The 26,901-nt window shown below is 44.6% G+C and overlaps 1 protein-coding gene across 1 annotated transcript; it reads right to left on the minus strand.

The window, feature by feature from the left end:
• Positions 1 to 18,971: 18,971 nt before the first annotated feature.
• OCSTAMP (osteoclast stimulatory transmembrane protein) lies at positions 18,972 to 22,641 on the minus strand. Its single transcript, XM_035122138.3, has 2 exons — positions 21,450 to 22,641; positions 18,972 to 19,728 (listed from the first exon to the last, which is right to left on the minus strand). Exons 1-2 carry the CDS (start codon positions 22,497 to 22,499, stop codon positions 19,369 to 19,371), a joined length of 1,410 nt encoding a protein of 469 aa, XP_034978029.3. The 5' UTR covers positions 22,500 to 22,641; the 3' UTR covers positions 18,972 to 19,368.
• Positions 22,642 to 26,901: the final 4,260 nt, after the last annotated feature.

Genomic DNA, 26,901 nt, shown 5'->3' on the forward strand with positions numbered 1-26,901 from the left:
TAGCAAACAAAAGTACATGCTATGAATAATGGATGAATCATTCTCTGAGCACTTTTTCTTTAAAGGTCTACAGGCCTACGGTACTTTGTATCAAGTTTTTAATTATAATGAATTAATCTTAAACTGAGCTTGGCTCTAATGAATGTCTGTTATAAAAAGGGCTCCCTAATTGCATATTTTTGCCGCCTGCATTAGTACTGGATTTCAGAACTAATTAAACAACAATATTCAAATCCTTTCTCTCTCTCTCTCTCTCTCTCTCTCTCTCTCTATCCTCTTGTCTCTTAAGACACAATCTCTCAGATGCAGGTTATGTTCCAGTTTTATAAATGCAGCACAAGTAACGGGATAAAGAGCAGATGAAGAATAAAAGCATTTGCATCTTATTTAAAGAGCGGTGGCGTATTTACCGAGCCTGAATACTTACGAGGGTTTCAATATGAGGTTTACAAGGAAATTTGATGAGTATGGACCAGGTGAAATGTCAGTCAAGCAAAGCTCATTACAGGAATGATGTAAGTAGGCAGGCAGCTGCCTTGTACTGAGTCTGCCCCACCAAGGGGCACTAACTTGTCTGTGGTTCTCCAGGGTTCCAGGCAGGAGCCTCTCCCAGTCCCACCTCGGCAGAACATGAGACATAATCTCAGGGTTGTGTGTTCAAGCATTGCAGGGGGTTGGGCTAGATGACCCTCAGGGTCCCTTCCAGTGCTACAATTCTATGATTCTGTGACTCTAACAGAAGATGGTGGGACTTGAACCTGGGACCTTCTGCATGCATCTGCTTTGGTATAAAGCAGCTTCCTATGCAGCTGTCGGGTAAGTCTTGGGGCGAAAGGATACTGGAGCAGCAGGAGAAGTGAGGAAAGTCTTAGCGTGTTCCTCAGTATCAGAGGCCCATAAAAAGTTTGGTGCGGGGAGGCCTCTGAACCTCGTTGTGCTCTTGATGACATGAACAATGACCACTCCACACATCAATGGGGGGCAACTTTTGCGTGGTCGCGCACAGCCCCCTGATCCCAGAGGCAACTCCCTGGTAGTTCGGGGTTGGCACCGCCTTCCCAGGTAGGATGCCAGGGGTCTCTGCCTACCCAAGCCTAGCGTCCAATCCTGCCTGGGGAGGTGTTGCCAGGGGATGGCCAGGTAAGGGGAGGGACTGTCTGGCTCACACAATAGAATTTGAATCTTGCCTCCAAGCACCAGTTGGTTCCAGAGCTTCTCCCACCCTCCATACCCTCATTCAAGTCCTTTTGCAGGTTAACCTTTTCTAACCTGCTTGCAGGAGCACTTGCTTGCTTGATTAATCCCACGGGGGACGACATGGAATTCAGAAATAGGGGGCAAGTGGGGGGTGAGCTCTTTATTTGGGGGCTTGGCCCCTCACCCCCCCCCCGGCATTACTTGTGCTTATGCCCTGAAATTTCCACTGTCTGTCTTTTCTATTCTCTAATTGAAAACTGAAAAAGAGAGGATGTGTGTCTGAGAGAGAAGATATTATAAGATGCGGCTGGCACTTTTATAAGCTCTGTTCTAATACAGCACTGAGTCTTCGAATACTAGCATTCCACACAACCCAGGCATGTAGAAAGGTGAAAAAGAGAAGACGTAGTAATTTTTTAATGCCCAGAATTTTATCATGAACTCCATCTTTTGCACCATTGAGTTTGCATCACAGCCTTATTCCTTAGGAAAGGAATAACGGGATGGAAGGAAATGATTAGCTAATAAACAGCAGAGGAACCAGACACTTAAAATACACCATTGTCCCCAGATGCAATTTACATTTGAATAAGTGGTTGGCTTTATTAAAGTACGTTCACATCCCCTAAATGGAAGGGAAGGGCGATGAGGATGAGAAATAAGCCACGCTGCGCCTCTCTGTGTTTTTAATTACACTGTGTTTGTTCTAAAATAGACTCTCCAAACTGTCACCAACTGTGCGCTGTTATGACAGCCCAGGGCTGATGTTTAGTTAATAAACATAATGCAAGAGTCAGAATGTGTGCACCCCACATTCATAGCTAGTGGTGCTTCCACTGTGATTAGGTGCACACAAAGAGTTTATCTCACTCTGTTGCTTTCGCTGGTAAATGTCAGCATGCAAAAAAAAATTGGAGCAGTCCTAAAAAATATCAAATCATCATGACTTAAAATGCTGCCTGATCTCTCAGAGGTGCAACAATGCACTGCACACCTGAGCATCGCCTTTCTTTCCAAAATGCCATGCGGTTCAGGCACCAAGGGTGAGTCATGCATCTTGAAGCTGTCTAGGGATCGTAAGAAGTCAGCACACATATCGGATATTCTCTGAATAAGTTATCTGTAGAGTTTCAGTTTTTGTTTCTTAAAGGGAGCGTCTTTCAAGCTGTCGTGGTTTTGCAAAAAAAGAAGAAGAAGAAAGATACCAGCGGCGGCAGCAGCAAAACTCAACCCGAACTCTTAATAAGTAAACTAAGCATAAACAATTAATGCAGGAATCATTATAGAATCTGCAGGAAGCACAAACATGCTGGTGATTATCTGCCAAGGTGCATCACCCGTAGCGGCAATCACTTGCCAGTTCTGTGTTCTGAATCCCCACCTCTGCTTTAGACAGGAATGTGGCAGTTAAGATGTGACGCAAGAGATTTGTGGTTAGATCTTCTGGAATCTTTTTCTCTCCCATAAAGCAGCACTGTGTATTTGTGTGTGTGCTAATTTGATTGGGGAAGCGATGCTTCCCCATAGGCCACTTCCCGTTCTAATTTATACAGAGAAAGATATAGAGCTGCTCTAATTTCAGCTTGTGTGTGTGTGTGTGTGTGTGTGTGTGTGTCTGTGTCATTGGTGGGGGCGGGGGGGGGATATAACTATTTGTCTGCATTTCCCCCTAGCAGGGCTGATGGAATCTTCGGCATCTTGGAAAATGACATGGGGAAGAGTTAAACAACCCCCTTCCCGAGCAGTTTCCCATTCAAATAAGTGTGTGTGTAATTGCTTTGGAGTTAAGAAAGAAACATGGCAGGAGATCAAATCTAAACTTTCCCATCCGTTTTGGCCCTGAGCCATGTACTTACGTTCTATTTTTCTAGAGATGGACATTGTCCATGTTTTGGAAACCACATCCTTCTGAAGTTGTATCACAATCCCTATCTGGGGTGCCAACTTGAATAAAATATTTGGAGCAGGTGAGCCCTGCCCCACATAACTGATAACAAGATGTGGTCAAATATTTTATTTGGTGTACTGAAGGGACCTTGGCCCTAGGAGTTGGCTCATATGATCCCTCTTTAAATGTGTACTGGGCAGACGGTCAAGACAGAATCACAACCCTCCTCACAGCAGATGGTCCACCATTTCAGCCCGTGACTCATTAGAGTAGCCAATCATCATCATCATCATCATCACACATCCCTTTTAACTCCACATTTCATAATCTGTAAAATGTACTTATTCACCCCCTGCAAACTTCCCTGATTCCCAGCATAGCCATTCATATCATTGTTGGTTTGGTTCTTTAAAGAAAACCCCCAAAACATTATATTGTAACAGCTCAGTTTCCAGCACACTTCTCAGCCAAAATATTAAATATGTGGATCCTTAAAGGACCTAGGGCCAAACTATATTACTGTATACTAGAGTTCTGTGACTGGAACTCCCAACACAATTTTCATCTTCAAAAAGGAGCCACAGAGTTGCAAACTGTGCGTGAGAGAGAGGGCGCACACGCAGGGTGGGGGAGCTGCATGGGAGAGGGAAATTAGTGGTCAGCAAACTTTTACAGCAGGGGGGCCGGTCCACTGTCCCTCAGACCCTGTAGGGGGCCTGATTATAATTTTTTTGGGGGGGGATGAACGAATTCCTATGCCCCACAAATAACCCAGAGATGCATTTTAAATAAAAGCACACATTCTACTCATGTAAAAACACCAGGCAGGCCCCACAAATAACCCAGAGATGCATTTTAAATAAAAGGACACATTCTACTCATGTAAAAACATGCTGATTTCCGTACCATCCATGGGCCAAGGCAATTGGGCTGGATACGGGCCCCGGGCCTTAGTTTGCCTACCCATGGATTAACCCTCTGCTGCACTACTAACTCACCAATTTAAATGCCTCGCCAAACACTGCTGACAATATACAGTGGTACCTTGGGTTACAGACGCTTCAGGTTACAGACTCCGCTAACCCAGAAATAGTACCTCGGGTTAAGGAATTTGCTTCAGGATGAGAACAGAAATTGCGCGGCATCATCCTACTTTAAATGTATAGTGTGAATGTGGTCTTTGATTTATTCAGAACCAGCAGCTTATCTGCTCATGCTTCTTGATATGCTCCAGAGCTTCTCCTTGGCACTGTGGGGGAAATGGTTCTACTGGGATTGCTGAATCCTGCCTCACATCCATCTCTACGGCTGCTTTTGCCTTCAAGTTATCTCGCTTTGACTGGGGGAATATGACTCTGTATATAGATAGCAAGATTATAGAGCATCTGCTGTTCTTACCTATAATTACTACTACCCTTTTTAGCTCTCTTGAGATTTGTGGGGATTTTTAAAGCCAGCTTTTTTTAAAAAAATGTAATTAATGTTACTGCCACTTTGGAGGTGGCATTTAAGATAAAGGAAAATAAGTAAATCCCTGAGGGGGAAGGCACATAACCACATATTTTCAAACAAACCAAAAATGTGGGCTGCATTTGAGATTCACCCCTTCTTAATTTAGAGTGTGGGAGGGGACTGTTCCAGTACTTAGTGCACAATTTCTCTGTTGCTGATTTACTCTGCAGTTATTCCTACTCTATTTGTGTCGTTTTACAAATCTAACTAGAGGGATTCCTGTCTGCTTTACCTTGAATTTTTCTAATTTCTTACTCAAGGCTTTAAAGAGATGTGGTTTCCTTGAAATTCTTATGCTAATAGTCTGGGTTATGGTTTGCAAAGAATGGGCTATTTTTATGCTGTAAATTTGGGCTGGATCTACACTGAGCTGTTTAATGTCATTTGAACAATATTAGATATATTGTTCTAAAACAGGCATCCCCAAACGTCAGCCCTCCAGATGTTATGGACTACAATTCCCATCTTCCCCGACCACTGGTCCTGTTAGCTAGGGCAGTGTTTCTCAACCAGTGTGCCTCCAGATGTTTTGGGACTACAACTCCCATCATTCCTGACCACTGGTCTTGCTAGCTAGGGGTGATGGGAGTTGTAGTCCCAAAACATCTGGAGGCACACTGGTTGAGAAACACTGAGCTAGGGATCATGGGAGTTGTAGGCCAAAACATCTGGAGGGCTGCAGTTTGGAGATGCCTGTTCTAAAATGTCACAGCCCATACTTGTAAATGAAAAGCATTTCTTAAGTTTGTTTTCTCCGTCAAAATGCTGGCTGCTGATTGCTGGTTGCTCCCTGGTGTCACATTTTAATAACACATTATGAACATTAAAAGTAGGATGTCATGTGTCCATCTATGCTGTGAAAACCATTCCTTAAACCTTCCTTAACTTTAAAAAAACCATGAGTGCAGATCCGCTCTTGGTCTCAGCAGGGGCAGACTTTGATATTATGGCACCTTGAGAGATGACAAAAGTTTGCAATTCTTATATTCCAAATAATTCATTTTATTACTATTACTATTGCTATTATTATTATTATTTTGCTTCATCTTCTTCTTTCTTCTTTGGCGATCTCTCGTAGCCGAGTAAGATTGTCTTCCATAAACACGATTTTAACAATGGGCCCGTAAGTGACTGTGGAGGCCAATTCTGGATCCACATGTCCTTCCACAGTGGGGACATTGGTTTCCAGGCAGGAGTTGATCACGGTGTGGATTTGCCAAGCGTGCCTTCCTCTTAGCACATTTCTCCCTTGCGTCCTGAGATCGAGTTTCTTCAAAGCCCATGACACCTTTGGTAAAGGCTGTTCTCCAACTGGAGCGCTCGCAGGCCAGTGTTTCCCAGTTGTCAGTGTTTATACTACATTTTTAAAGATTTGCCTTGAGACAGTCTTTAAACCTCTTTTGTTGACCACCAGCATTACGCTTTCCATTTTTAAGTTCGGAATAGAGTGGTTGCTTTGGAAGACAATAATCGGGCATCTGCACAACATGACCAGTCCAGCGAAGTTGATGTTGAAAAATCATTGCTTTGACACTGGTGATCTTTGCTTCTTCCAGTACACTGGCATTAGTTTGCCTGTCTTCCCAAGTGATGTGTTAACATTTTCGGAGACACCACTGATGGAATCTTCCGAGGAGTTGGAGATGGCATTTATAAGTGGTCCACATTTCCCAAGCATACAGTAAGATTGGTAGTACAATAGCTTTGTAAACAAGCAATTTGGTTTCCCTGCGAATGTCCTGGTCCTCAAACACTCTACACTTTGATCGGGAGAAAAGTGCACTTGCAGAGCTCAGGCGATGCTGGATTTCAGCTTCAGGGTCTACCCCTGTGGAAAGATAACTGCCCAGGTAGGACTATCTGTATTGCCCACACTGTATTGACCAGTCCAACGAAGTTGATGTTGAAGAATTGTTGCTTCAACACTGGTGATCTTTGCTTCTTCCAGTACACTGATACCCCTCTGCAGCGCCACAAATCCAACTCAGTGGTGTAACATTGGAAAATGTTGATCACTTCTCCTCCACAAGGGCCAACATTGATGTCAAAATCCAGCATCGCCTGAGCTCTGCGAGTGCGGCTTTCTCCCGATTGAAGTGCAGAGTGTTTGAGGGCTGGGATATTCGCAGGGAAACCAAAGTGCTTGTTTACAAAGCTATTGTACTAACAACGTTGTGAAACATGGACCACTTATAAACGCCATCTCCAACTCCTTGAAAGATTCCATCAACAGTGTCTCTGAAAATTTTTACACATCGCTTGGGAAGACAGGCAAACTAATATTATTTTGCACACACCCCTCGACTCGGCGTCCTGTGTGGGGGAACCGCCTGGGCCACCCTAAATCTGCCACTGGTCTCAGTGAACCAAAGGAAGCAGAATTAACTATTTGGCTGACAAATGCAAGGGACTTTTCCCTTCTTCCAAGAATCTCAGGGAAGTTCCAGAACTGAAAGCCTAGTAAATCTGAAAACAATGTCACACGAAGAAAGCTAACGATGAGTGATGGGTGCTCAGAAACGTATGGAAATGATTACAGCAGCAGTTTCCTTAGGAAAGCATATTAAAGTTCCCAGGGCATCTCTTACAGTGTTTTATCTTTCCTAATGTGCCTGAAGCTAATGGGGTTTGTCGCTTGCGCATATGTGGTTGGAATGGCATTTGGTTATATTACGTAAATCGGATGGAACAGGCCCTTTGCGGCAACTTGGATTGCTGCTGACATTCTGGAGAGAGAGTCCAATTCAGTCAGAAACATTTTATTCATAATAGGAATAAATTGCCAAATCAATTAGATAGCTTATCTGTGAAGAAGGGAAAATGCCCTTGACAATGACAAAATGGTGAAAGGAGGCAGGACCTCGGTTTTTCAGCTTTAAAATGGATTTTGTGCTGTCGTTTCCATTGATTGGTTTCACTTTAGCCTAGTCACAGCTGCTTTTCCAAAAAATATTTTATTATGGTATAACATTACATGGATCAGCATAAAAAACTATTTTTTCAATGATCATAAATATAAATCACATAAATTTCCTGGTTTCCTCCAGCATCAGCTTTGGGTGATTTGATGGGCTTTGATTCAAGAATCTTTCTCACATAGCCATTGGAATGTTTCCTCCCAAATGTTGCGCCCATTTTATTATATAATATTGAATTTGCTTTGGTTCAGTTGCCATACCCTAGCAACAGTTTGCTAATATTTGAAAACAATTGCCTTCTGTTTTTTCAATATGAGCTTTTTGAATTCTGCTACAATAGTGCATTTTAGAAAAGAAAAGAAGATGGATATTTTGCTAAGGCTGCACAATTTTGAAAATATTAAAACCATGGATGAGACTTCTTTTCTTTTACCCCTACATACACCAAGAGGTTCTTCTGATCTAAAAGACAAAAAATTCTTATATCTAAGAAAATTACTTTTTTCATATTTTAAAACTTTTGGCTGAGACTGAATCTAAGTTATTAACAATATCCTCAATGTTAAATATCTCTCTCATATTTCCATACTGCCCTTGATCTGAGGATCACAGGGGATTTTACAACATAGCCCAAAGAACTAGATGTCAACTTTTTTAATTGGTCAGTCCCCCAATTCTGGTGTATTGATTGAACCTGGTTGAATCTTGGGTAGCCTTGTCAGGTCTATGCATTTTGATTGTGGAGGTGGGGTTAAATTTCTTCCATGGACAGTCTCCGACCCCCATGCCATCGGTAACCAAAAACTGTTGGGATTCATTCCCCGTCTGCAGTCATCGGGTTATTGTGTATCATATGACTGTATGTGTTTTCATTCCCACAGAGTGGAAGTGACGTTTATCTTGGAACTGTTGCTCCTTTGTTCTTTCTCTTTACTGGCTGTGATGCCAGAAAGAGAGAGAGAGAGAGCCATGATGTAGAGCTCCCAGTTTGTTTATATGTAAATAAAGCAGTTAAGCCTTATTTACTGACTTGGGTGTTGTTCATCACGTTTGTGAGAGCAATCGCATATTTGGCCTGTGGGACCAGTCTGACAACTGGCCCCCGGGATGGCCGAATTATTGGCATGGTAGCAGCTTTTTTTCCTTGCATAGGATTTATGCTAACAAAAACCACATGAGTCCGATGACAAATTTCCATGCCAGTGTTGCGGCAGCCTGGGGTCCAGCAGTGGTGGTGATATGGGCAAGAGTTTCATCATCTCTCCGAACCGCACCGCTCCCGGCTGTGTAAGCACTTGCACTGCAACATAAGTACCTAATCATGTTGACAGAGCAACCACACAGCAGCTCGTATGAATCAGGACTTTGTTTGAATTGCCTCAGCATATTCTCCACCCCAAGAGCTTACTCCAGCCCTGCCTGATGCCTACTGTTCTTTTTACATCCTTGTCTGTGTTATAGATGGCTATCCCAACTCCTGTTTGTTTTGCCATTAGACCTAGCAGAAACAGATTTGTTGTTGTTGTTGTTGTTTAGTCGTTTAGTCGTGTCCGACTCTTCATGACCCCATGGACCATAGCACACCAGGCACTCCTGTCTTCCACTGCCTCCTGCATGAGTTTGACCAAACTGCGGGAGGCAGTGGAAGACAGGAGTGCCTGGCGTGCTATGGTCCAGCTCATAGCTTCTCTCATAGCTCATAGCTTCTCTGAGTTATTCAAGCCCCTTCGCCACGACAAGGCATTGATCCATGAAGCGGGAAACAGATTTATTTTTCTTTAAATGAAAGGCTTAAGCTTTTCCTGGTTGGACCCACATCACATGGGGCATTCTTCTCCTCATCCAGGTTGATGGCAGAGAAGTAGAATGAAACTGGCAGGTTGTTGTGTGGCAATGCATGCGGTCTCCCCGGATGAAATAAAGACACGGGACACATAGCTTAAGGTTAATGGGTCGAATAGGCCACAACTTTATTGATTACGGAAGAAGAGAGGTATTGGCATAGGCATTGGATCTAACCGACTATATCTGACTCCAGCCCGCTCTGCTGGCAGTCTGTGAAGGGTTAACCACCATTGGATGGGTCCTGCGATGCACATCAACTAGGTACCCATCCTGGGGCCACCATTCGGGGTCGTGCCCTCAGGCCCTCACCTTCCACGGTTTCGGACTTGGCAACGCCCCTTGGACTCCTTAAGGGAGTACCCCTCCGCATTTTGGGGAGGTGATGGCAGCAACCTCCCCACCACATCTGGACCCTTCAAGGAATAATCCAATGCCTATCGCCAATCGGGCCCAAAAGGGCTCGCCGCCAATACCTTTACTTCCGCAACCAATACCTAATAGCAACTAGGACATCCGCTAGCCAAACATCATTGCCATCATCTGACAGATGCACGCCATCATTGCGATAGAAGTGTTCCTCTCGGAAGGTTATAGCAGGGTGTGGTATCACAAGTCCATTCAAGGCCAGAACCTTTTTGGCCACAGCCAAATCCAGAAACTTCCTCGCTTTGTTCACAGCAGCTGGTGAAAGGCAATCGCGCCAAATGCGCCTCTCGAGCAGTGAAGACCAACAGATGGTCACGGTCGGGCAAGCGGCCAACAGATCATCAAAGTCCCGAAATATATTCCATTTTAAATCTTGGCCTTTCCGATACGCCAGATCGTTCTCGCCAAGTTGCACGACCAAGATGTCGGGGGAACCACATGAAGCAACCTTGGCCATCACAGCTGGTAGGAATTCAGACCAGCGCATGCCCCGTCTAGTAATCCAAGTGATTCTGACACTGCGTGGCAGCCCAAGATTAGGACCAAGGTTTCGGTCGCAGGCGCGTGCGCGGGCCCAATGCATGATGCTATGACCCACCATCCATATCTTAATCAGCAGACCTGAAAGCGAAGTAAAGGAGAAGACATAAGTGAGGCTGCCATGTGTAAGACACTACTTAGCTGGGCGGAGGTAACCCTTGTATGCTCTGGACTTCCACCGGCCCATATCCTTAATCCTCTCAGCGGACAATCCCATGTGCACCGCAGTAGTGGCGGCCCCAATTCGAAAGGAATGGGCTGCAAATTCAGAGGGGGGCAGGCCACACAACGATATTGCCCGGCGCATGATGCGCGTGAATTGGTGTCGTGTCAAGGGGGAACCATCTACATGAATCAATAGTGGGCCAGGCGAGGGGGGCCTTAGATGTAGGAAACGCCTGGTGTCCTTTACCGGGCATGGGCCAATCTGGCCCGTAGCGGGTAACCGCATTAAGGTACCCTTCCCTTGCTGGTCAGTCTTAGATTGACGAATGCAGACTACCAATTCAGTGCTGGATAAAGACAAGTCTGATAGCAGAATGCCCCTTCTGAATTTTTTGGACGGGCCCTCACACACCACTTCGCCGACCCTAAGGGCACCGAAGAAGGCGATTGAAAAGGCTGCGGAGAAAAGTCTAGCCTCATATTTGGACCAGCAAAGGTCCCTGAGGAGTTTGTGAATTTTTGTCAAAATATCAAAGGTTATTGGCTTGCGACAATCCTTGCGCGGAGGCTGAAGTCTGCGCCAACCCTCTAGAGCCTTCCGGACTAGGAAGTCCGCACAAGGGTCAATAGAATAGCCGGCCTTACTAAAGAAGGAAATTGCAGCAGTTTGAATTTGAAGCGTCCTTGCGGCCCTGCCTAATCGCCTTAAGTTTGTTAGATACATCAGGACCTCATATTTATCGGGAGGGAAATTAGGACCCGAACCCAATCTTTTAATCCTAAAATCACTAAAGTCAGACCAAGCTCTCTTGTAGGTCTTAAGAGTGGAGGGGGCCACCGACGCCAATACTCCCTCTAAGACATCTCGTTCCCAAGATTCCAAAGGTGTTCCGGGAAAGCCTCCGGCAACTCCTGAGCCTCTGGCGCTAGAGAGCGGAAACGGTCCATCTGGAAACGAGATAAAGCGTCCGCAATATCGTTATTAACACCTGGCACGAATTTGGATGAGAAATAAATGTTTAGTTTTAAGCACAGAAGGACGAAGGCACGTAGCAAGGCAGTAACCCTAGATGATCGGGAGGATTGCCTGGAAAGGACGCCAACGACAGCCTGGTTATCAGTCCAAAAGCATACACGGTGGTTCTTGAACTCCTCTGCCCATAAGTGCACAGCTACAACAATGGGAAAGAATTCCAAGAAGGTTAGATCGCGGGTAATAGGCTTATTTTTCCAGGCGTGTGGCCACCGTTGCGCACACCACCGGCCACGAAAGTAAACACCAAACCCGAGGGAGCCAGCAGCGTCCGACTGCACCTGGAAATCCACCTGGAGCCTCAGATTATCCTGCCAAAGGGACACCCCATTAAAATTCTCAAGGAATTCTAACCATACTTCCATGTCAGACTTTACCCCCTTGTTAAGGCGCACCCTGTGATGAGGTTTGTTGAGACCTGCAGATAATCTGGCCAATCTGGCGCAGAAGGGGCGCCCGGGAGATACCACCCGACAAGCAAAGTTAAGATGGCCCAGGAGGGACTGGATCTGTTTAAGGGTCACTTTTTTCAGGGGTAGCAACTCTGAGATAGTCTGCTTTAAAGCCGCCAACTTTTCTCTTGGAAGCCGTGAAGTCTGCGCAACTGTGTCCAATTCGATTCCCAGGTATGTTAAGGTAGACACGGGTCCCTCTGTCTTTTCAGCGGCCAGAGGTACCCCCAAATAAGCAGTTAAGGAGGCAAAGGCTTCTAGGAGGTAAGCACAATCTTGGTTATTAGCTCCCCCACAAAAAAGAAAGTCATCCAGGTAGTGTGTGACACCCTCCAAACCTGTTCTAAAACGTAGGGCCCAATCCAGGAAGGTGCTAAAGGTCTCGAATGCGGAACACGCCACGGAGCAGCCCATAGGCATGGCCTTGTCCACAAAGTAGGCCCCCTCAAATTTGAAGCCCAGCCACCTGAAATCTTGAGGATGCACCGGTAGAAGGCGGAAGGCCGATTCAATATCGCATTTGGCCAGAAGGGCGCCCTTGCCAAACCGCCTGATAAGTTTAATAGCCTGATCAAAAGAGGCATACTTGACAGTGCACAGTTCCTGGGGGATGCCATCATTAACTGAAAAACCCTTAGGATGAGAAAGATTATGAATGAGTCTAAATTCCCCGGGATTCTTTTTTGGAACTATACCCAATGGTGAAATATGTAACTTTGACGTAGGGGGTGCTTTGAATGGGCCAGCGACCCTTCCCGCAGTAACCTCCTTAGATATCTTTTTCCTAGCAACCTCGGGCATCTCTCTGACAGATTTCTGATTAGGTGGTTCGCCTGACAAGGGGGGGATAGCCACTGGAATTCTAAAACCGGAGGAAAAACCCTCCCATAGATATTTGGCTGCGGTGATGTTAGGATAAAGTTGTAGCAAGGACTTAAGGGGGTCTAGTTTAATCGGGGAGTATGCCAAGGCCAAGGACTGATCAATAGCGGTTACTTGACATGCCTTGAGCGGCAGCTGATCCACCCCTTGACCCTTGCTGAAAGTTACCACGCCTCCCTCGAAAGGACTGCCTGCCTTTGAAGCAAGCCGTGGCTGGGTGTGAACCCTGGCATTTTTCGCATTCGTGGCTGTATTTGCAATAAGCCCTGCCACAGGTGCCTTTGTTAAATTCCCAGCACACAAGGCGGCGGGTAGATTTTTTATATTCTGCCTTTGCAGATCGATATGTGTCCGGCTGTTTCTTCTCAATGTATGGGCCCACATGCTCGCCCCAGAAATTCTGGTCCCTCAAGTCCCACCTAGTGCTGGACAACAGGGAGGCATTCCTACGAAAGTCCTCGTCGTACAGTAATGCAGGACCCTCGCCTGCTAGTGCATAAGCTTTTCTGACATGAGCCATGTAGGCCAGGAGGTGCATAGCTCTTTTTGGGTAGCAAGCCACAATGGTGCCCATGTAAATCTGAAAACCATCCAACCAGTTTTCGAAGGTCCGCTCGGCCCTTGGTTCCCGGTATCTACGTTTGCCATAACTATTCTTCTTCTCCCCTTTTCCCTTAATCTTAGCTGGAGGGAGGAGAGTAAATATGTCCACATAATCCCCATTAAGGATCCTGTTCCGCTTTTTATTGGACAAGTGATTACCTAAAATGAAATCTGAAGACGCAAATGTGGATTTCTTAACGTCCGGTACTAATGCACCGTCTCTCCACTCGAGCGTACCATTGAAGGTCTTACGATGCGAGTTTGCGCGCCTCTCGTGCGCCCAAACAGGCAAGCCCACAAGTTCCTCACCCTCGCCCCAATAACCCTCTAAGATGGGTTCTTCGTCATCCGAACTAGAAGAAGAAGTACCTGAGTCATCATGGGGATCCGTATGCTTGGTCTTCTTGGTCTTCTTTTTGCTGGTTTTTTGTGGAACTTCTTTCTCCGACCTGTCCGGCTGTCCCGTATTCTTCTCAGAACTCGTGGGTTGTGCAGGATCCCGATTCTCGCCATCTGAGGTGGTGTTTGAAGACAAGCTCCTTGACCTAGACTGGGTACCCTGAGAAAGATTGCACAAGCAAGTGGGGGTACCAAGGGATAACTGAGAAATAGAATTATTACTGCTAGGCGTAGAAGGCCCTGTGCCCACAGGATCGGAGGAGGTTGCAGGCGCAGTAGAAGCAGAATGGGATCTGGTTCCAATGCGACCAGCCCTGGCTGTGTTACCGGAAGCAGAGGTGCCAGGGCGCGCCTCGTCCTCTCTTGGCGTGTCTGCGACGAAGTCCTGGGACCCCTCGGCAGGGAGGTCCTGTAATGAAACCCCCGGCTTTGATACCTGTTGAAAGAAGTTCTGGAGACCTGAGAACAAGTTAGCCACGGCTTCCGAAGCGATGGAGATAGTGGTGACCGCAGGAGCACTGGAGGCAGTGTTTGCGTTGGTGGCGTGCCTTTTGTTAGGTACAGCTGCAGGCCCGGTCTGCTTGCGCTTTGGGGCCATCGCACCTGGTCACCGCGCGATACAAAATGTAAAAGCAAAAGAAGCCGAGGTAACAAACTCAATCCGAGGGCTGAACTGGAGAAGCTCTAATTAGCGTCAAGATGCGATTTCTTGTAAATGCGTAATGCTGTAAGGTGCCCCTACAACGTAAGATTGAGTAGCGCTAACAGAGTAATACCTGTGCAGTCGCCTACTTACAATTTAAATTACCAGGCTCGCTATTCAGCTAAACGCGGATTAAAATACTACCTGGCGAGGCAAGGTAGCCTCCTGGAGGCAAGGCAGCCAATTTAAGGTAACTGACAAACTGTTCTAATTGAAACAAGCGCTATATCCCGCGTATGAGATCCTAAAATAATTAAGTAATGAACCCAAATATGCCTGTTAACTGGCCCGCTGCACTTGCGCTTTAAGGTTCTTTGAACTGCCACGTAAGCAGGAGCTGGGACCAAACAACAGTAGCCCCCCTTCACAAGGATTTGAACCGCCGACCTTCTGATCAGCAAGCCCTAGGGATGGTGGTTTAACCCACAGCGTCACACAAATCCCTGGTATTGATTCTAAAATTAAAATTACCAGCAGAACCAAAAGCGATTTATAAGGAAACAAATCAGAATACGGCCACTATAAAATATCTATTAAATACCTTGAGTTATAGAGGGGGGGGGGTCCTCAAAATTATAGTATTTAAAAGGACTGATGAATTAGACAAGCAGCTAAATAATTCCAACTACTACTATAGTGTAGTGGTGAGTTCTAGGTAACGCACAAAAACAAGCAAAATAACAATTGGATGCGCAGGAAAATTGGTTAAATGACTGCAATCACCAGGAAAATTACCCCTTGGGTTTACTTGAAATCAAAATATCCAACTTTATTTACACCAATCAAATTGAAATAAATGGAGAAGCCAGGCAAAAGTGTAAAAATTTGGTTTAAATCTAACAAAGGCAGCAAGGAGACCACATGCAATCCCTAGCAGAAGCGAACGGGAGAGGGAACCTGAAAAATCACCCCTTAAGGAGATGGCAGACGTGTGGCAAAAGCCCTCTTAAAGTGGGGGGGGGATGGGGGTAGGCTACACGTGCCACTCACAAAATGGCGACCTACAGGATGCGCGATAAAGAAAACCTTCCCAAAATGGCGATCCAAAATGTGTGCACGTGGTCCGCCCAAAATGGCTACCGACAAGGTGGCAAAAGTCCTATTCAAAAAGGTAGACAGGGAGAGAGGTGTCCAGGCTCGCTACGACTGGCGACCTACTTAAAATGGCCGCCGGAGAGGCCCACGTGGCCACTCCAAAGATGGCGACCAAAACGTGGCCACACCAAAGATGGCGACCAACCGTAGCACTTCCTGCAGGGGAAGGCTACTGGCGTCGCAGAAGGAAATCGGTACGCTCGAAAAACGAGACTGTTACTACAGCAATCACACCAGCCCTGGAAAAAACTCGGGCCCTGGAAAAACTCAGGCCAGAAGTAACCGAGAGCCTATAAGGGCACTGCGCCTACAGCTAATAAAGAGCCCTGGAATCGTAGAAGCCCCAGGAAAGAAGTAGATAAACGAGAACGTTAATATGCTAACCCCCACAACGTTCTGAAGCGCCGCAATGCACACCCAGCTAACAAACCAACAGCCCCGTAACGATACAAAAGCAAAACCTGAAAAGGAAAGTAAACAACGATACCCTGCGTCCGTGAGAGCTCCGGGAAGAATGTCGTGCAGGAGAGGATACCCGATGCGAAGCGCGGCGTTCCGCTCGGAAGGGGCAGGCCCGAAGTGTCCTTGGCTCCGGAAGCAGCTGGGCGGCGGCAGGAGGCCCGGGCACGACAATCGGCAGGCGCGCGCCTCGTACGTAAAGGGGGTGGCTTTTGCTAAAAAGCGGAGGCTCCCACCGCGGCTTTCCCCGATCAGCGTGGGGCAGAGAAGCGCCTGTTCGGGGGGGAGCGAATCCCTCGATGGAGCGTACGGCTGGGTGCCAGGCAAGCTGCACGATCCGAGCGGCACCGAATGGAAGCCTGTCTCGGTCCTAGTGAGCTCGCCGCCTGCTAGAAGAGAAAGGTGGCGTTTAAAAACGCCGTTTTTTTAAGTGATTTCAGCAAATCCAGGAGGTCCGAACTGCAGCGATTTCTGCAGCGATCCCCGAGGTGAGTCCGAAGAAAAGGTGAGGTGAGTCCGAAGGCAAGAGGACGAGCTCCTGCCGCGGGCTCACTTTTATTGCCAAGCCACGCCCCCTCGAGGTGCGCCCCGATTGGTTGCACCACAGGCGTGACGCGGCAGGAGGGGAACCAATGGGCTGGGGGGAATGCTAGCCATTCCCCCCACACGTGAAGCCCGCGTGCAGCCCACAACCCCTCCTCCCTTCAAGCCGGGAAGAGGCTTTATCTGAGTGCTCACACTTTTCCTGCATTATCATATTGAGACTTGGGGCACAATCTAATATATTTTCTGCCCCCGCCCTGCTGCAAAACCCCACATGCACCAAAATCCTTTGCTAGTTCTCTAATGGCTATTTTGCCCGAAACATCTTCACCCCAAGGCTCTTGTCTTGCCAGCTCTGTTGATCTTTCTCTAGTGTGAGCTTCTCTCCATTTGCAATCGGCTCCAGCTGCACATTCGGCAATGCTCAGTCAAGGGGGAAATGCTATCAAATGAATAACTGAGATAAGGATGATGGCTTATTACTTTATTCGAGGCACTGACTTGTTCCTTACAAATGCAATCCTGCATTTCATACCCACGGCATTACAAACCTTCGCAACACAAGCTAAAAATTAGTCTCCAAGCTAGAAATCGTCCTTCCATGCAGAAGTTCCAGAGCTACTAAGATTTAAAGATTCTCTGGAATTACACGGCAAAGAATTGCTAAACTTGCGATCTGTTTTTATCTGTTTTTATCTTGAAAGAAGGCTATTATGGCCAGATACAAAACGCCTGCCAAGTGATGATAACTCTGTTGACCACACTGGAAATGTAGCGCAGTGAATCTTCTCCTAGCTCTAGAAATCTCCTAAGCTTGTGCCATAAATGCAAACATTACAATAATAGCTGATTTTATTTTTACCATCACTTCTGTGCCCATGAACCAATTAGCTAAACTTGAGTAGGTGCAATCATAGGATAAATCTTACAGATCTGATGATTATGATGATATCATTATTTTAATACATTTGGCAAAAATGTGATCTCACTTTACTGGACATTCTAATATGATAATCTTGGAATGTATGGGCTGTGATCCTGTGGATGAATGATTCCCCCAAACAAAGCTCATTTGCTGCCTCTTACCTTCCACAGAAGAGAGTGGGGCCCATCTGCCGCTGTTGCATTTTGCTAGCTTTGGGGAACGATTGACAATTTTGGAGATAGGGTGAATGTACTCAAAACTGGGCATATTGTCCCGTCCCCCCAGTGGCTGGTTATTTGCATTTGGGAACAGGCATCTTGTGGATTTGTTCTTACGTGTGCATTCAATCTGGATTGAAAAAGGAAGGTTTGTTCGCTTGTCTGTTTTGTCAGAACATGGTGCAGGCAGAGCAAACCACCAGCCATTAGCAATGAACAAAGGAGGCAAACAGCAGACAGTGGCACTTAGCAAGAGAACATAACATTCCATAATGTAGCATTAGCCCTCCAAAGGTCAAATAGCGAACCGCCTCCCTATATATATGAGTGCCATTTTGGGCCATGGTGTTTATCTGAAAATCAATTCACTCTGAGCTTTTGAATCTCACAGAAAGAAAGGGTTTCTTCAGGCAGGATTCAACCAATGAGTCTTATCAATGGATGCTCTGAACAAGGCTCCCCTCTCCACCCCCTGACATTGGCCCAGGGGGTCAGGAGAACCCATGGAACATCACACAGCAGGGGGAGAGGGGGGTCGTTCCATCTGACAAACCAAAATGCTTGCACTGGTGGAGCCATAAAAAGAGTGTGACACTAAATCTCTCCCTTTGTTTCAAAGAAACAAAAGCGGTGCCGGTAGATGGCGAACCTATGACACGTGTGTCAGACATGACACGCAGAGTCCTCACTGCTGGCACGCACCCCATCGGCCCATTCACGCTGTTGTTGTTGTTGTTTTCCCCCCATTTGTTCTCCCGCTCCTCCTCACGCTACAGCTTGTCTCCACGCTACAGCTTGTCTCCTTCGCTGTTAAAACCTGGATCCTTTTTTGTTTGTTTGTTGTTGTTGCTGGTAGCCAGAGATTGGGTTTTTAACCCTTTCTGTGCTGTTTTTTTTTGGCACTTTGGCAGACGATGATTGGGTGTAACAGCATTCATTTTTAAACCTGTTCTGTGCAGGGTTTTTTTGGTGCTTTGGCAGACTATGTCGGTGCTGCGTGTTAGTTCCAGCAAAGGTATTATTAGTCATTTATTTCTGTTCTCTTTCCCCCCCAATAAAGCGCAGCAGCTTTGGGGCATCCCCCCCCAAAAAAAACCTCCAAAACTTTGGTCAGCCAGCTCCCCCCAAAAAGCTCAACAACTCTGGGCACTTTGTGATAAATAAGGTGTTTTTGTTTTGTTTAAATAATTAGTTTTTGGTTTATTAAATACAGTTATATATTACACTTATACATTTTTGTTATTTAAACTATAAATATCGCAAAATTATTATTATTTTTTCTTGAAGTGACACGCCACCCGAGTTATACTCGGTTTTTTGGCGAATTTTGACACACCAAGCTCGAAAGGTTGCCCATCACTGGTCTAGCAGCACTTCTGTTTCCCCTTTTCTCCCCATGCACCCCCCAAATCTTCTCGAAAGGGGCCCCAAATCCTTTGGGACTGATTTTGAGGGCATTTAGGGAGCTACAGGGGAGATGAGGAGGAGGATGCTCTGCTTTTGCTACTGCAAGTCTAAACTTCCTGGCATAGTAAACACAATTCCATCCCCTCCATGGAAGCAATTTAAGATGGCATGGTTGGTTTCTGTTGGCGTCCATTCTTTTTCTTGTGTTTCCTAACAAGTTTCCTGTAGAGGTACTGAACTCTCCGGTCTTCTTGGCTGTTGAAAAAGGATGCTGAAATTTTCCGGCACAGCCGACGTGAGTATGTTTCCAAAAATATCATGGCATAAATGACGCAATAGAGGAGCCCAACGGCAAGGACCACAGCTTTGTTGGGAGGGTTTGGCCACCTCATGGGGCAGTTAGCAGAGACAAAGGTCAAATTCTGATGATAGCTCCTTTCAAACGGAGGCAAGGATTGCTCTGTAGAAAAAGCACCGTTAAAAATATATTCCAAAAATGGCACAAAAATCAGCTTCGCCTGAAAGAATAGAAGAGAATGATTCAGTAGAAATACAGAAACTCACACAGAGCATTTAGTATTTCTGAGCCCATGCTGTGGAATGCCTTTCCAGTAGAGATTCAGCAGGGATTCTTGCTTTCCTCTTTCAGATTTTTTTTTAATGCCAGCAACTGTTTAATCAGCCAGTCACTTTAATGATGATGATGATGATTTTTTAAGTGTGTTTTATGTTTAATTGTTTTATACTGCCCTGATATTTTCTGATATGGCAGATGGATATTGAAACAGTGGGAAATTACTCTTCATTATAAGCTTTAAGGTCCTTAGAAAGTTAGTCGTATTTACATGCTATCAAAATCATCTGGACAACTTACTCAAGGCTAGCTCACGAATAGCTACAATCCTAAATCAGAGAGAGATCACTTTTAAAATTCTGTTTTACTGCTAAAACTGAGGTAATTATTATAATCTGTACTTTTCCATATTTCTTTTCCTTCTGGCCTCACTGTTTCCCTCCATCTACAACCACGTCTCATACTCATGCATTTGATGAAGTCTAACCTACTATGCCTTTAAAAATATTGTTAGTCATTTAAGTGTAACCATGCTCTCTGGTGTTGCTTTAATGCTTATAAATAGTAAATCTGTAAAACAGGTTCAGAGGAGTTACTTCTGAGTGAACTTGCTCAGGAAGCTTAGGATTTTGCAAGCTCTCCCACTGATTTCAGAGGGACTGAAGTGAGACGAAAAGTCTCTGGATCGAGGATGCATAAAGTATGTAGTCCTTATGTCTTTCCATGGAAATTGACCAACAGCCAAACTAAGTTAATTGCTTTTCAATAGTTCCAACTACTCTTTAGTTGAAAGTCCTGTGATGCTGCAGCTTAAAAATGTAACTCTCAAGTTTGGGCCCCTATTCTTCTGAAATTGAAATGAGGTGCGATAATACAGGGCCTAATGGTATGGTGAAATGCTGCAGATGACCAGTTCCAATCTGCATTTTCAGGAATTGCATGATGACCTTTTACGTCCCTCCACAGCCTTGTCATCTGAATTAATACAGTGGTGTCTTGGTTTTCAAACTTAATCCATTCCAGAAGTCCATTCCAAAGCCAAAGTGTTCCAAAACCAAGGCGCACATTCCCATAGAAAGTAATGCAAAATGGATTAATCCATTCCAAACTTTTAAAAACAACCCCTAAAACAGCAATTTAACATGGATTTTACTATCTAACAAGACCACTGATTCATAAAATGAAAGCAATAAACAATGTACCGCAGTCACACAATCTATCAATCTATCAATCAGTAGCTGAACTGGGTTCCACACAGTCACAAAAACAAAACAAAAAAGTCGCAAAACCAAAAATGCAAAATAAACAGCAAAAGCAGGCAAACCTCAGCGTAACACTCAAAACGGAAGCGTGGCTCTCAAAACAGAAGCATAACGCGCAAAACGTAGCACGTTCGGCTTCTGAAAAAGGTTTGCAAACCAGGTAACACTTATTTCTGGGTTTGCAGTGTTTGGGTTCCAAGTTGTTTGAGTACCAAGACGTTTGAGAACCAAGGAAGGTACCACTGTACCATGTTGTGAATAGCAGGCAGGGTGCATTTTAACCATGCTGTGGTCGTTTCATTTATAATTCTGACTGCAGGAGCATTCAAGCGAAATTTTGATTTGCATCGGCATCTTGCATCCTTTCACTTGAAAATGGCAAGGTAGAGGCTTCCATACTCACCTCATATTTTATCGAGATGACCACTGGCACAACGGGGAACTGGGCGGCTTCAGTCACAGCCGCTTGTGCCAAATGGAAGGCGATATAGTCCATTGCTATGATCACTAGTGTCAACATGAGCACTAAGGTAAGAAGGAAAAGGTGCATTACACAAGAAAGGAGTTCCTCTCGGGATAGCTTGAATCCTGTGGACTTGATCAGCTTCTTTGGTGAACAAACTAGCAGGTGAGTTGCTTTGTTCTCCCGAGCCAAATCTTCTAGCTTTTTGGTGATGTAAACATTGTCAAAACGGAGATCTGTGAGGTAGCTCTTTAGGTACCAAGCAGACTCAAATATCAGATAGAAGAGGAAGAAGCCAGCAATCACCCGGTTACCCAACAGTATGACCTTCTGGACCAGCACTTCAACTTGCAAGAAATCTTCCTTGATCCCTTGGCTGGCACTGATAATTCTCTGACTCAATAAATTGTTGTTGTTGTGGGTTTCAAACCGGACATGGCCATCCCTAGCTCTCCCTGTTTTGTCTGGCATGTTGTCAGTCACCCGTTTGAGAGCGTCACTGAAGTCCCATGAAGCGTTCCCCAAGAGAACTGTTGAGTTCAGAAGGCTCTCGGAGGAATTCTTGCAGATGCATTTGATGACCTGCAGGATGGTTTCGATGTTGCTCATGATGTTTGGCACTATGTTGACGGCCACGATCATGAAGGTGGCAGACAGGAGCAACCTCCGCCCTTGCTTAGTCCCTAAAGTAGGCACAATTATAGTGAACATGCAACGGATGGGGTGCATCAAGAAGAGGGTCAACAAGGCCAGAAAACTAATGGCTGAAGCAGCTGTGGCAGAGAACTGGAAAGAATATTGCAGTGAGAAAAACATCCAGTTGTAGAAGAGTCCTCCAATGGCTGCAGCAATGCAACAGCACATCAGAAATAGGGATAACAGCTGGCTGTGGCTTGATGGCAGAGGTCTGGAGTAAGCAAGCCAAACTTCTGTGGCAAATTCTTGTATCCTTGGGAAGAGAACGTCCTGAGAGTAAGTCCAGACTTCCATCCTGTGTTAAGAATGAAAAGATATTCCTGAATGATATGACTGAAACTGCTAATACTTCAGAACCAGCTCTAACTTGTTTTGGAAATGCAAAGAAATAGAAGGAACTATGTACCATATGTGGTGGAAATGCAAAAAGATAAAGGAATTTTGGGATATAATTTACAATGAGCTAAAAAATGTTTCAATTACCCTTCATCAAAAAGCCTGAAGCCTTTCTTCTAGGTATTATAGGAGTATTTGAGGACATTATTCATGTATGTAACCACGGCCGTGAGTCCAATGCTGGAAAGGAGATAATATTCCGATAAAAATGGAATGGCAGATGAAATTATTTCAGTATGCTGAGATGGCAAAAATAACAGGGAAAATTAGGAATCATGACGACCAAAAATTAAACAGAGAGTGGGATGAATATAGACAATACCTAAAAGATCACTGTAAACATCTGAAATCTTTGGCAGGCCTTGAATGACTCCTGCAATGTGACATAATTTATGGAAGTAATGGATAAATATAAACTAGACATTATTAATATGCAGTTAATATAGAAATGTAGAGGACCCATGTTGGGATGGAGGGAAGTCTCAATACTTCATTATACAACTTTACTTTATTTCCAACACTTCAGTATTTATTTTGTGTCTATTTCTGATGGAGAAAGATAACTATGATGTCTTTTAAAAACCAATGAAGATTAAAATGCAAAAAGGAGAAACTGCTACTACTTCAAATTTGCCAAATTTCCAATTTCACCGCTCAAGTTTGAACATGAAATTCAAAATCAACATTCAAGTTTTGAATGTGAAGTGTTACCTCTAAATCTAATAGCTTTAGACTGATATGTTTTTATTGTTCCGGGTGGTGTCAAATATGAAATCTAACAAATTGTTACTTGCCAAATTCTGTTGCATTAGTGCCAGCCACTGAAAAACATCCTGCACTGAATGCAGTATATTACTGTGAAATGCTGACATATACTAATTAATATTACATGCCAGTTCTGTCTCCTATCGCCCCATAGTATTCAAACACTCCCCACCCCAATACTGTGTTTGTTCTCAGACTTCTCTGAGCAACTCACCCACCCAAGGTCACATAGGACATACATTCGCATGGTATTTCTCTGAAGCAATAAATCAAAACTTGCCTCCATTGCCTCAAAAGCAACAACAAATGCCATTTTTTCTGGTAGCAATCACTTTTTAGCAAACACATTTCCCAAAGCAAGACATAACATAACCATTTTTTAATTCTAGGGGGAAATTCTCAATAACAGCTGGATAATTTGGTTTTTCTAGACACAGAGAGATGGATATTTAAGTTAAAGTAGATTCTACATACCCAGGATCATGAAGGTGTCTCCAGGTCCTTTGTAACCACTCTGGCATCCTACAAATTTTCATTTAGTTTTCATATATTGAAAAAATATCTGAAAAGATAATAAAGCTTCTAACCGAATGAGACAGAACCAATAAAGGTAGGCAGTTCTGGACAAAGAGGTGGGTGGGTGTGTTAAAAACAGACACTTGAAGAAGGTTCGGATGAACAGCAAAATCTGGTCTGCAAATGTAACCTAAATATTAATGTGGGACACCTTCTCCTCTAATCCATCCCACCACTGGGATGTTGTTGCTGTGTCTCTTAAGGAATCTCTACCAGGCTGTATGTATGTGCTGATGGTGCCTGTTTAAAAACCACCCTATACATTGCAAAAGTAAATTCAGAAAAAAAGGAGAAGAAATAATTCAGAAAAGTTCTATTTTTACACTGTGGTTAGACTGGTCACTATGAGCAAACACTGAATCTTGGTGATGAATTTGCTCAGCTGACTTAAACCTCAAAGTGTCTTGCAAACCGTTGGCAGCTGTCCACTGTGAGTTCCAGGTTGACACACATCCCGCAGGGCTGTTCCCACTATCTGAAGCCTGGGATGGAAAACTCAGCTATAGTGAAATTCTGTGTCTACTCAGAAGTAAACCCAAATGAATTAAATGGGGCGTACTTCCAAGTAAGTGGGTTTAGGCTTCCTGTATTACTATGACGGACTGCATTTTAAAAGATTGTTGCCACGAACAGTATTCAGACTTTTACTCTTGGGGGAAAATTGAATCTGCAATTCTTTGGCTGTTTTGAAAAGAAGCTTTTTTTTGTATTTCCCAAGACCTTTGGGTGCTTCTTGCATTGCAGGGGAGTTGGGCTAGATGACTCTTGGGTCCCTTCCAACTCTATGATTCAATGGTTCTTGTGCAAATCCTATTCCCTTCAAGGCATCTTGTGCAAGCAACATCATAATCTCAGGATAAATGCCCTTCAAGCAGTTTTTCTGTTCTATGATTCTATTATTCTAAAGCAGGTTCCCAGATGTTGTTGGTCTCCAACTCCCATCATTCCTGGCCATTGGCAGTGATAGCTGGGGCTGCTGGGAATTGTGGTCCATCATCATCTAGAGCAGTGTTTCTCAACCAGTGTGCCTCCAGATGTTTTGGGACTACAACTCCCATCATCCCTAGCTAGCAAGACCAGTGGTCAGGAATGATGGGAGTTGTAGTCCCAAAACATCTGGAGGCACACTGGTTGAGAAACACTGATCTAGAGGGCCAAAGGTTCCCCATCTGCACCCCCAGTGTTAAAGCCTTAGGCTATAGCAATGATGGCCAAACTTGGCCCTCCAGCTGTTTTGGGACTACATTTCCCATCATCCCTGACCACTGGTGCTGTTAGCTAGGGATGATGGGAGTTGTAGTCCCAAAACAGATGGAGGGCCAAGTTTGGCCATCGGTGGGCTATAGGGTGGAACATTTCTGTGCTTCTCTATCAGCATGAAAAGAAGCACAGTTAGTTTTCATAATGCTTCATCTGTGTTAGGGAAGAATAGATGCAGAGGTTCTACTTCCCTTAATGGCACCTCCTGTCCTCTCCAACCCGCTGTCTCCTACTTCTGACTCACATTCCTGCCTCTGACTCTACTACCATTCATTAAGAAATAATAGGGGGGAGAAGCATGATCAGACTGCCAGTCATTGATAGCCCTGAGTAAGAATGACAACAATTCTGTCATTCTACTAAAAATACTTATTTGGGCGACTATAATTGAGGTTTGCCAGAAACAGGGCTTTTTTTTTCTTTAAAAAATGTTTAGGGGTACTCTCATTTTGACTCAAGAAAATCACAATTTTATACTTCAAATCGGGAAGAATAAATACAGTAAATGGACAAAAGTACAAAGATTCACAAAATGTTTAGGGGTATGTGTCCCCCCTGTGTCCCCCCAGAAAAAAAACACTGGCCAGAAACAATTTCCCATACTCCCAATTAAAAACAGCACAGTTCTATATCATATTTGTGTAGTCTTTCAGACCTATCATAGATGTTAATCATCATAGTGGTGGCAGAGAGAAAGAGAGAATACATTAATCAAATCGATAATATATCATTCCCTCAAAAAATTCCAAGAAGTATTCCCAAATGTTTGAAAAAGCCTTTTGAAAGTTTGTTGCCTGTTTCATTTTCTCCAGTTCTAACAAACATATTGGCTTTCCGCAATGTCCGTATTTATTTTCTTCTGCCGTGGACCAACATTGCTATCGATGCTTTTTATGGCTTGTATATTGTTTGCGTTCTACACTTCCTTTTACAATGGAAAGTTTCTTTACTGCCTCACAGTATTTACTTTCAAGAAGACAGAACAGGAAACTTCAAGTTTTGTTAAGGAAGTGAAAGAAAGAAAGAAAGTTTTAGCTATCCCATTAATTTTCATTATGAAAACCCCATTCATTTAGTTATTCGTTTAAATTGCATTCATTTTTATTCATTTGTGTCATTCCATTTGTTTCCTATGCCTTTCAGTGGGAGACCCAGATGCTCTTCTGCTGCCTGCAACTTCTGTGATTTCCACCCAATTGGCACAAAATATTCAGATAGGTGTGTTAAAATGGCATGCTAAAAGTGCATGCATGCATGTATTGGATATGCACACTTCTTCAAACACCAACACACAGGCTATCAGCTTTAATGAAGTGGAGAAAATATTCCTGGCACACATACATAGTCACCAGAATATCTGCAGCCCCATTACTCACAAAGGAAGGAGTAGAAGTGTGTGTCGGGAAGGAAGGGACAGGCAAAAGCTTTCCAAATTCACCACTTGCCATGGGTGGGACAGAGAGCTCTGAACTGGTGCAATGAAACTAGCATCACTCTATGGACAGAGGCCAGTGGAGCTGTCCATAGTGGGCAGAGGGACATACTGACTCATTCAACCCACCCACCCCAGACACAGGACATCGGTATTGGGTTAAAACAGGCCACAACATTGATCAATTACAGGTGTAAGCAGGCTTTGGCAAAGGCATTGGGCATGTATCTGGAATCAGCCAGCTCGCCTTCTGATTGGTCAGTAGGC

Source organism: Zootoca vivipara, chromosome 7 (assembly GCF_965207765.1).
Source record: "Zootoca vivipara chromosome 7, rZooViv2.hap1.1, whole genome shotgun sequence".
NCBI lineage: Eukaryota > Metazoa > Chordata > Lepidosauria > Squamata > Lacertidae > Zootoca > Zootoca vivipara.

What these genes read in the sequence shown, in the direction of transcription:
- OCSTAMP (XM_035122138.3), bottom strand. Translation starts at nt 22,499, where the DNA reads ATGGAAGTCTGGACTTACTCTCAGGACGTTCTCTTCCCAAGGATACAA. An exon ending in TCATCTCGATAAAATATGAG is followed by an intron (nt 19,729 to 21,449) that starts GTGAGTATGGAA and finishes CTATTCTTTCAG; the next exon opens with GCGAAGCTGATTTTTGTGCC.